This window comes from Colobus angolensis, unplaced genomic scaffold (genome assembly GCF_000951035.1).
Source record: "Colobus angolensis palliatus isolate OR3802 unplaced genomic scaffold, Cang.pa_1.0 Scaffold109, whole genome shotgun sequence".
Lineage (NCBI taxonomy): Eukaryota > Metazoa > Chordata > Mammalia > Primates > Cercopithecidae > Colobus > Colobus angolensis.
In genome coordinates this window covers 10,038,839-10,049,142 of record NW_012111919.1, presented here as the reverse complement: position 1 = coordinate 10,049,142, position 10,304 = coordinate 10,038,839, and the positions used below count along the sequence as shown (strand labels likewise).

At 32.1% G+C, this 10,304-nt stretch overlaps 1 protein-coding gene across 1 annotated transcript in view; it reads left to right on the top strand.

Annotated features, from left to right (window-relative positions):
* GEN1 (GEN1 Holliday junction 5' flap endonuclease) overlaps window positions 1-10,304 on the top strand; it is a 37,585-nt gene that overhangs the window by 14,859 nt on the left and 12,422 nt on the right. The window contains exons 3-10 of the mRNA XM_011951517.1: window positions 525-711; window positions 2,205-2,315; window positions 4,380-4,453; window positions 6,857-6,948; window positions 8,294-8,444; window positions 8,757-8,793; window positions 8,880-8,960; window positions 9,902-10,032. Of these exons, the coding sequence (XP_011806907.1) occupies window positions 525-711; window positions 2,205-2,315; window positions 4,380-4,453; window positions 6,857-6,948; window positions 8,294-8,444; window positions 8,757-8,793; window positions 8,880-8,960; window positions 9,902-10,032 (864 nt within the window). The remainder of the gene's footprint in view (window positions 1-524; window positions 712-2,204; window positions 2,316-4,379; window positions 4,454-6,856; window positions 6,949-8,293; window positions 8,445-8,756; window positions 8,794-8,879; window positions 8,961-9,901; window positions 10,033-10,304) is intronic.

Below are 10,304 nucleotides of genomic sequence, written 5' to 3'. Positions count from 1 at the left end.
CGCCCGGCTCTTTGTAGATGTAAATCTTAATGTGATTAATTATTAAAGATATTTTCAGAATCTGACGATAATAGCAATGAAATGTGAATATGGATTACTTTGTAATTTACATTAAAATCTTAATTTTTTATTACAGAAAAACTTAAATCAACACAAAAGTAACCCATTACCAATCTTAAACCGTTATCTTGGCTCATCTTGTTTCATATATTCCCCTACCCACACATCATTTTGAAGCAAATTCTAGACATAATATTGTATCATTCCCAGTATTTCATCTTTTCTAAAAGATGATTCCTAAAAAAAAGAAACATAACCACAATGTAATTTTTATTAGCATACCTAAAAGTTTGGCAGTTCATTCCTTAAAGCCCTCAAATATTGTCGTTATTCAAATTTCCAAGTGTTTCTTAAATATCGTAATTTTTAAAACTCCAAAATAGCTACTATTAATATTTGTAATACAGAAATACGTTTAATAGTAAACAAATGAGCAGTGAAAACATGCTCTAACATCTTGCTTTTTGTTTTCAGTGCCTCGATATGCTCGAATGCTTAGGAATCCCCTGGGTTCAAGCTGCTGGGGAAGCTGAAGCCATGTGTGCTTATCTCAATGCTGGTGGTCATGTCGATGGCTGCCTCACCAATGATGGCGATACTTTCCTTTATGGGGCCCAGACTGTTTACAGGAATTTCACTATGAATACAAAGGTGTTTATTTTCTTTCTCTTTTTCAGCATTTGTTTATGAACTACCTTTTTTAAAGGGCTGATTAAATGAAATAGTAGATATAAAATGCCTACTGTAATGCCTTGCACATAGCAATTGCTAAATAAAATGTTTACTGTTATTAAAAATCATTGCCACGTAGTTCATTGTCTTCAAAATATGGATTTATCTCATAAGAACTTGACTTGTTTGTTTCACATGGTTTGATTCTAAATCATTTTCAAAAATACATCATGAATTGCGTATGGAAATGTGTTGCTTTGATCCTGAATTTCCAGTTTAGTATTTCATCCTCAGAAATACCTCCAAATATGCAGAGAGAGAGAGAGATAAAGATGTTCACTGTAGCATTGTTAATAATTACAAGAATTTGGCAAGTAACCCAAGTGTTCATTGATAGGGACATGGTTAAATACTTCACACTTACTGGTTCCCAGTTGGAGAGATACCACCGGGAGACCTTTTGGTTGTAACAGTTCAGGCTTGGGCAAAGGAGACTATAGATATGTAGTGGCTTGGTGCCAACCAAAGTAAACCTTCTGCCAGACATTTCTGTTATCCCTCCCAAAATGCTAATATTAGCACCCCCATTGAGAAACACTGTTTCAGAGTCCATATGATGTAATACAGTGCAGTCATTGTAAAGGCTATTATTGACATAAAAGATATCCAGACATATTAATGTTGGAAAATGTCTCAAAATAGTATTTTTATATAATCCTACTTTTACTTAATGTAATTAACAATAAATATTCATATATATGTATCAAAGAAGATGGTTTTTTGGAATAATATGTACCAAGCTATTAATGATAGTTTAGGCAGTGCAATTACAGGGAATGTTTACTTTCTATAATATATATATGTTAGTGTTTTATTTTGTAAGATGGAAATGTACATTTTTTAGACACCAGAAAGCAATAAAATGGAAAAAAATTGGCTAACATAGTTATTTTTAAACCATTTTTGAAACTACAACTTTATTTCCATATATTGAAATGTCAGATTCTATAAAGATTCTGCTGATCAGGATGGTTTTCTTATATAAATTTTTTGGAATAATTAAGCTTTTTTTCTTTTTTGAGACGTCGTCTCACTGTATCACCCAGGCTGAAATGCAGTGGTGTGATCTCGGCTCACTGCAACCTCCTCCTCCCAGATTCAAGTAATTCTTGTGCCTCAGCCTCCCGAGTAACTGGGACTGCAGGCACGTGCTACCACGCCTGGTTAACTTTTTTATATTTTTAGTAGAGATGGGGTTTCACCATGTTAGCCAGGCTGGTCTCAAACTCCTGACCTCAAGTGATCCGCCCACCTTGGCCTCTCAAAGTGCTGGGATTACAGGCATGAACCACCGCGCCCAGCCTGGAATAATTAAACATTTAAAGATAACACTGACAAATTATTTTTGTAATGTTGTTTAATGTATAAATATGTACTTTCTAAGGATTAAACTAAATCTGTTCTTTCTTTAGGACCCACATGTTGACTGTTACACAATGTCAACTATCAAGAGTAAACTAGGTTTAGACAGAGATGCTCTGGTTGGATTAGCAATACTTCTTGGTTGTGATTATCTCCCAAAGGTAAGCTGAAATTGTCATATTTACTTGCTATTCATAAGTCTTTTTTCATCCTTATGTGCTGTATAAATATGAATATAATATGGCTATATGATTAAAAATTGAATTTAAAATATAATTTCAGGCGTAATAAGCTATTCAGTGACTAAAATAATCAGCATTTCAGATGGCACTAAAAAGCTGACTTGTGACACTTAATATTATAAGCAGGAATAGAATAATGTAGTACCACAGCTTGTATCTCAGTAAACCGTTATTCTAGATTAAGAGATTCACATTTATGTTTGACTATCTTTTTAAATAAATATAGGAGTTATTCTTTTCTTGTATTATGCCATTGTTAGTTTCTTTCACCCTTTTTTCTATTTTTTAGTTTTCTGTATTCTTTGTGCACATGCTCAATGCTGTTACTGTTGCTAATTCATGTGATCACTGGGATAAGCCATTCATATTTCCATGCCTCTCAGCGTTGTGCTGGGTTTTTTTCATGGAAATATTTTATTTATATCTTAAGATGCACAATCTAGTGCTCTGTAACAAATAGGTATAACAGGTGAGTGATGAGTTAAGTATTATGAGAATAATCCCATTTTCTTAAATGTAGTGTTTAAAAATATAAAATGACTGGTATTGTAGGTCTTACTATGTAGTTCCCTTATTATGTTCGCACTGATTATATCTATAGCCTTACAAATCCCTCATTTTACCTCTATTCCCAAGAGAAGTATAAAGAAGAATGACATGTATTTTTTTTTCCATCTAAGCTCAGGAGAAAGGAAAATATAGTAGGATAATAAAATTATTAAGCCTAATTTATAATTTATATCATCAAAGAACTTTTTTTAAACTCTTAGGAAAAGAAAGCAGGAGGAAAGAAACTTAAATACCACAAACCATTATTTTGTTGTAATTCTCCTTCTAAAATAGAAGACTATTTCCTAAATAAAATTATATCATAATTAAAATCTATAAACAGCCCAATGTTTAATTTAAGAAAAAATTTGCTGACTTGAACTCACAGAAACCAGCTTTAGCTACAGTGGTGTTCAAATTATGTGTTAGCCATAGCTATATTGACCTTTTGTGTTTTTTAAAACCAAAACTGCTATGTGTTTACATTGTTCTACTTAAAGATTTTTAAGACTATGTACTAACTTGATTTGCCTTCAGAAACTTAAAGATAAAGCTAATGCTAATACAAGAAGGGTGATATTCAAGATATCTAATAACATGTATGCCAAAGACATAGGCAACAGAGATGGAAGAGACTTCTGGGTATCCCTGCTGTGCCATAGACGCTCTTTTTAGTAGCTGGATTCTGGGTATAGGTGGATTGGAAAGTGTTCAGGTTAGATGGGACATTCCTTTGCAGGCAGACGCTCAGAATGCTTGGGCAGTAGCTATTTACTAACCAGTTAACATGAGTGTGTCAATCCTAGTGCATACTGGTTAAATAACAGCTCTGCTTATAAGGACATATTCATACACTTACAGGGGCTGGAAGACTCAGTTTAAATCAGAAATTGTGATAGGAATATACATTAAGGCATATCATTTTTGCATATTGGAAATTCACACTTTAAATTTTCTTAAGTTTTTAATTTCAAGAGTTAGAACGTTTCTTTGTTCTCTGTTTATGTCTGGGTTTTGGAATATTAAATGTTCATGTAATTATATGAACTTGCTTTTTCCTGATCACAAACATAGAGTTAGGTTAAATTAAAATATTATCCAAATAATTAACATAGTAAATGAAAGCCCTCTAAAATTATGACCCTCCCTTCCCTAAAATAAACACCATCAGTGGTTTGGTATATAACTCTCTGAATTTTTTATTTACATAGATGTCAGTTTGATTGTCATTTACTTTACAAATCCTGAAGATATACACACTATTGTGCAGTTTTTGTTTTATGCATAGCAATGTACCTTGCACATCTTTTCCTATCTTTATTTAAGAGTTACCTCATTCTTTCTTTCAGCTGCAGACTCTTCCATTCAATTAATGTACTTTTAACCATTCCTAGTGATTAACATTGGAATTATTTTTTTTCCACTTTCTGAAAGGGAGTCCCTGGAGTTGGAAAAGAGCAAGCATTAAAACTTATACAGATTTTGAAAGGGCAAAGTTTACTTCAGAGGTAACTAATAATTACTTTCTCTTGCAACATTGAACTTTTATTCTTCCTGAACTTAATAATGAATAGTACAAAAAACGATTGTTTTCCAAAAAAGGGTTTTGTATTTTTAAACTGACCTATATTTTGATTTAAGATAATTTATTTTTATTTATTTTGAAATTTTCCAAAGGAAGGATGAGAATACATGTTCTAAGCCGTACTGCATTTTATTTTTTCTTTTTTGGAGACAAGGTCTCACTGTGTCGCCCAGGCTGCAGTGCAGTGGCGCAGTCACTGCTCACTCCAGTCTCAACCTGCTGGGGTCAAGTGATCCTCCCACTTCAGCCTCCTGAGTAACTGGGACAACAGATATGCACCACTGCGCCTAGCCACCAAACTGCATTTAAAATATATATATTATTTATATTAAACATGTTAATATATTAATTTTTTAAATTTTTTTTGTAGAGATAGGGTCTCCCTATGTTGCCCAGGCTGATCTTGAACTCCTGGGCTCAAGTGATCCCCCTGTCTTGGTTTCCCAAAGTGTTAGGATTACATGCATGAGCCACGGTGCCCAGCCACCATACTGCATTTTAAAAAATCTTATTAGCTCACTAAACACATTTAATACAATATCAAGTGCATTTATGTACGACCATGGGCATTTTGCCACTAGCTATTTTAAACCCTTTTACCAACAGGTAAAGATAAACGTGACATTAAAATAATTTTGTATTTAATACTTTGATATTGTATTTTTCTTTCTGTAAATTAAATGTCTGGCATGTTGTAAATATTTAATAATAAGCAACATTAATCGAAATCATACTTGACTGGCCTTTGCTTTATGGCTACATATTTAATAATAACATTAATTAATTTAGCCTCTACAGTTTGAGGATTCAGAACAAGATGCAGATTATATAGAAGTTAACAAACTATGCTATTTACTGTCTCAAAAACACATGAATTATATTTACTGATGAAAGCAATGCTTTATAAAAATTAATATTAATGATGATAGGTATAGAATCAATAAGAAAGGAACTAGGACACTGGGAAACTTAAAATAGTCTTGGCCTCCAGCAGGTTCGAGATGACAAGTGCCTGAAAAGAAGTGTTAAGAGGTAAAAATGAAAAAAAAATGACCATGAAAAATACATCGAATCACTGTATTCTTTCCTATGATACTTCTCTTTTAGCTATAAAACTGTTGATAAATCTTAAGACTTCAATACATCCATTATTGATATCAGTTATTACTGTGCCAAAGCAAGCAAGAAAAGGTATACTTTGGCATAGGGATGAGTTAAGGAATCATTTGGGAATTGTAAAAAATAATATAAAGAAGGAAAAGCAAGTGAATATAACAACTGGCTAACTCCAAACCATTCTTATTGAAACAGTTTCAGCAAATAAGCACTGCTGACACTTGAAAATAATAAAATTACATTCATTTTATAATCATCTTTTATTTTGTTTTATATACTGAATATTTTCCTGCCAGTTACTTTTAATTTTTGAAGTGTTATTCTTCATCTGGAAGCAATTAATGCTAATTTTTAACAGGCTTGTACTTGGTCTTTGTAGTAAATGAGTTAGAAATTCCAGAAGCTAAATAGTAACTCTTAAGTACCAGATACTGCACAGTGACCTGAAGAGATAATTTAGCTTTTTATAAAAACTTCAACTTGTGTGAGTAGAGGAACATAATTCAGAACACATATGTTTTATGATTAATACCTAACCATATCCTTTGTGGTTTTATGTTAACCTGGAACTTTAGCCAAAAACGAAATTAACTTTTAATTAGTGGAAATCTTTATAGTAATATACATTCTTCTTAAAATCTTTTATGAAGCAGGTAATGTTTTGCTCCATGAACAAGAGATTTAGAAATGATCACTTTAGATGATTTAGCTTTTTGATACAGTTTTCACCCAGAAGATTAATGTTTTATTTAATTTTATACATTACTCTTTACCCTTCTTTCTGAGATAGAGAAATGTTCATGATTCTGTTTTGTGCTGTGGCACACAGAGAAGAGATTAAAAGGAGACATTTACAAATCAGTCTACTCACATATTGCTGCCTAACTTAAGATTCTTCAAAAAAAAAAAAAGGCTGATTGGAGAGAGATATATATATATACTTTTTTTTTTTTTAAGAGATACAGATATGTAGATAACACACACACATATACTCTCTCTCCTGTCTTGCAGTTCTGCTGTCCTTGGGCCTTGGGGCCACATTTAAAACTTGTGACTGAGGGTTTTCCCATGCTAGGCCAGCAATTTTATCAACCACCCAAGGGAAAATAATTAGGTAGGTGAAAGGGAATAGATCAGCCTGATATTTGAGAACATATCGGTTTTGTGACCTCATTTTTTTCCTTTTTTTAAAAACCGCTTTCTATTAAAGGTTTAATCGGTGGAATGAAACATCTTGTAACTCTAGTCCACAACCGCTAGTCACTAAAAAGCTGGCTCATTGTTCTGTATGTTCCCATCCAGGTAAGGAGACATAGGGAATTGTTACTAGTATCTCATACCTATGTTTTAGTTCTTGTTCACATAGTACTTTTTACATACCAATGTTAATAATACTTTGAAGGGTTTTACATTGTCTTCTCCACTAGATTGGGAATTCCTTGGAGTCAGTTTTGTTATATACACATAGTAATCACTCAGTAAATGTTTGTTGAAACCAATAATGTGATGTAGATGATAAATATAGGATAAGTACAGTTTCAAACTATGATACCAGATTAATTAGATCTTAAAATTATGTTTTCAATATAGAAATCCATTTTAAGAAAAAAATATATACTAATAAGTCTTAGGGAAAATGGAACTGAAACCATTTGTTAATATATTGGTGATTTATATTTATCCACTTAAAAGATTCTTCGTTGTCCTATAATGCGTTTTAATTGTGTATGAAGACAGTGACTTAAAACTAATTTCTAATGTTCACTATTGTTGAAAATAGCTTGGATCTTCTTCATTAGTCTTGGTTTAAAAAAAAAAAAAAAACCACAGAACACGTACTGGATCAGAAAGGCCTTTCATTCCCAAAAGAGAATAGGATATCATGTTAACTCATCTTTTAAAAGAAATTCTGCTATATCTAATTGTCTTAATATATTTTTATTAACATTATTATAGATAAAATCATGGAAGAAAATAAATGTTTTTATAAATAAGATGCTATTGTATGGTTTTTTGATAACTTACAAATGACAATTTTAGGTCATATCAAGTATATATGCTCTTACATATTCTCAAGACAATGTTGAAAGTAATCACACTTTCCTTTTAAAGGGAATTAAATTTCCACACCCGTGCCACAATCATCATTTGTTCATGTTCCAAGGATAGTTTAAAAATAACTGTAACTGAGAGCTAGACACTAGCAGAGGTAATTAACTGCTATATTCTTTTAATACACTCATTAAAGAAACTATTCTATTAGAGCTATTCTATTAAGTAAATAATTTTTTTTGCCAATAATTACATTCTACTTTTTATGCATATAGCTTCTACTTAAACCAGAAAGTTTTCTGTTGTTGATTATTGTAAATGTATAATTTCAAGTGTCTAATTAACACTTTGAAATAGAAGAATAATTTTTTCTGAAGTGTCATGTGATGGTAATAGTTCAAGATCTACTTGAGCCCAAGAATTACTATGATGTCTATTACTCTATTCATGGTAAATGTATTGAAACCTTTCTATATGCTACGTAGTGTGCTAGGCAATATTAATTTTGGAAAATGTAGATACAGGCAAAAAGAATGTATGTGGAAAGTAATTATAAAAGGCAAAAGATACACTTTTTTTTTGGGTCTCCATAAAGGTTCACCTAAGGATCATGAACGTAATGGATGCAGATTATGTAAAAGTGATAAATATTGTGAGCCACATGACTATGAATACTGCTGCCCTTGCGAGTGGCACCGCACAGAACATGATAGGCAACTCAGTGAAATAGAGAACAATATGAAGAAGTAAGTTTTTTTAAAAACTCATGATTTTTCCTGGCATGACCTATACACATACCTTTGGTTGAATTATTTCCACATAATCTTTCCTCACATGTCTAGACTAGTCATATGTTTAAAAAAACTTTTTTTCATTTCTGTTCGAAAATTTAGCTAACGTAGGAGATAGTAATGTAATAGTTATTCAAAGAGAAGCTTGACTGTTTGGGATACTGTAAATTCACATTTCTTATTAAATGGGAGGAGATTGGCTGAGATGATTTCAGAGTCTAAAATTGTCTGATTATAGTAATAACATATATATTTTTTTTTTTTCAGGAAAGCTTGCAGTTGTGAGGGATTCCCATTCCATGAGGTAATATCCAGTAATTCAACTGTATTAATTTTAGAAGCTTTCTTAGAAGTTTAAGTCTCAATTCCTATTTTCTTTTTTCTTGCTAGGTTATTCAAGAATTCCTTTTAAACAAGGATAAATTGGTGAAGGTTATCAGGTACCAAAGACCTGATTTGTTATTGTTTCAGGTATCTGAAAATAAATTCTTGCTTTACCATATGAAGTTATATGCTGGAAAGATAGGAGCAGATATTCACTCTGATTGGTGTGAGAGGAGGTTTAAACTTAAGACAGGCAGCTCTTATATTTTTTCAGCATTTATTTCTAATCTCTCATTTGCCATACAGTAGCCATACTTTGCACACTATAAGACAAAGCACAGTTATGCTGTTTTAGAAGATGCCTTAATTAGCATACGTGGATATATTGCATCCAAGGATATTTTGGGGGAAGAGGGTTTAATAACAAGAGAATGTCAAGATCAAGTATATAATTATGGAAGGTAGTATCATTTACAAAAAACATTGAGATCTGAAATTAATGACCTAAATTTAAATTTGGACCATATTCCATTTACTGTGTGACCCTGGATGTGTATTATTCTCAAAATAGAAATAATATTATCTCATGAAGTCACCATGAGGATTAAATGAGATTATATTAACTCCTAATATAGTGGCTTGGGACATGGAGAGGTTCAATAAATTGCAGCAGCTGGGTACTTACAAATATTAATAATGACAGCCACATTAATAATGGCAGCCAACATTTATTAGACATTTAAATTTGCTGTTATGTTTAACGCATTACATGTAATCTCAGTCTTTATGATCTGTGAACTGGGTTATAATATTTTCACATTACAGATGGTAAAACTGAGGCTAAGAGAGGTTAAGTGAGTTAGCCAACATCTATGAAATATCATCCTGGTGTTCAAACCAAGAGCCCTCACTCTTAATCATTATACAATAATGATTCTTCTTTAGGAGGCTTATTCTTTCTAGAATATTCTCATTGATACTACTTTAACTTATGTTAATTCTAAAGGAAAAATTATTAATATCACCTAGGAGTGCTATTTGTCTCCAAGAGATAACAAAATCTTGTTTTATTTTTATTATATTTACAGAGATTTACTTTTGAAAAAATGGAGTGGCCCAATCACTATGCATGTGAGAAATTGCTGGTACTTTTGACCCGTTACGACATGATAGAAAGAAAGCTTGGTAGCAGAAACTCTAATCAACTACAGCCAGTTCGGTAATGTAAAGAACTGTATGGTGAAGATGGTGTTTTTACTTGAATACCTTATAAATAAAATATTCCTAATATCTTTAAGCTTATTTTTGTAAAGGTGGAGGAAAGGCGTCCTGGAATATTAAAAGCTTATAATCAGAACAACATAGTAGGTCATGCTTTATCATACTTTTCTACTTCAAACACATAGTAATAATAGATTATAAAAAGAAACAAGCGGCCGCGCGCGGTGGCTCAAGCCTGTAATCCCAGCACTTTGGGAGGCCAAGACGGGC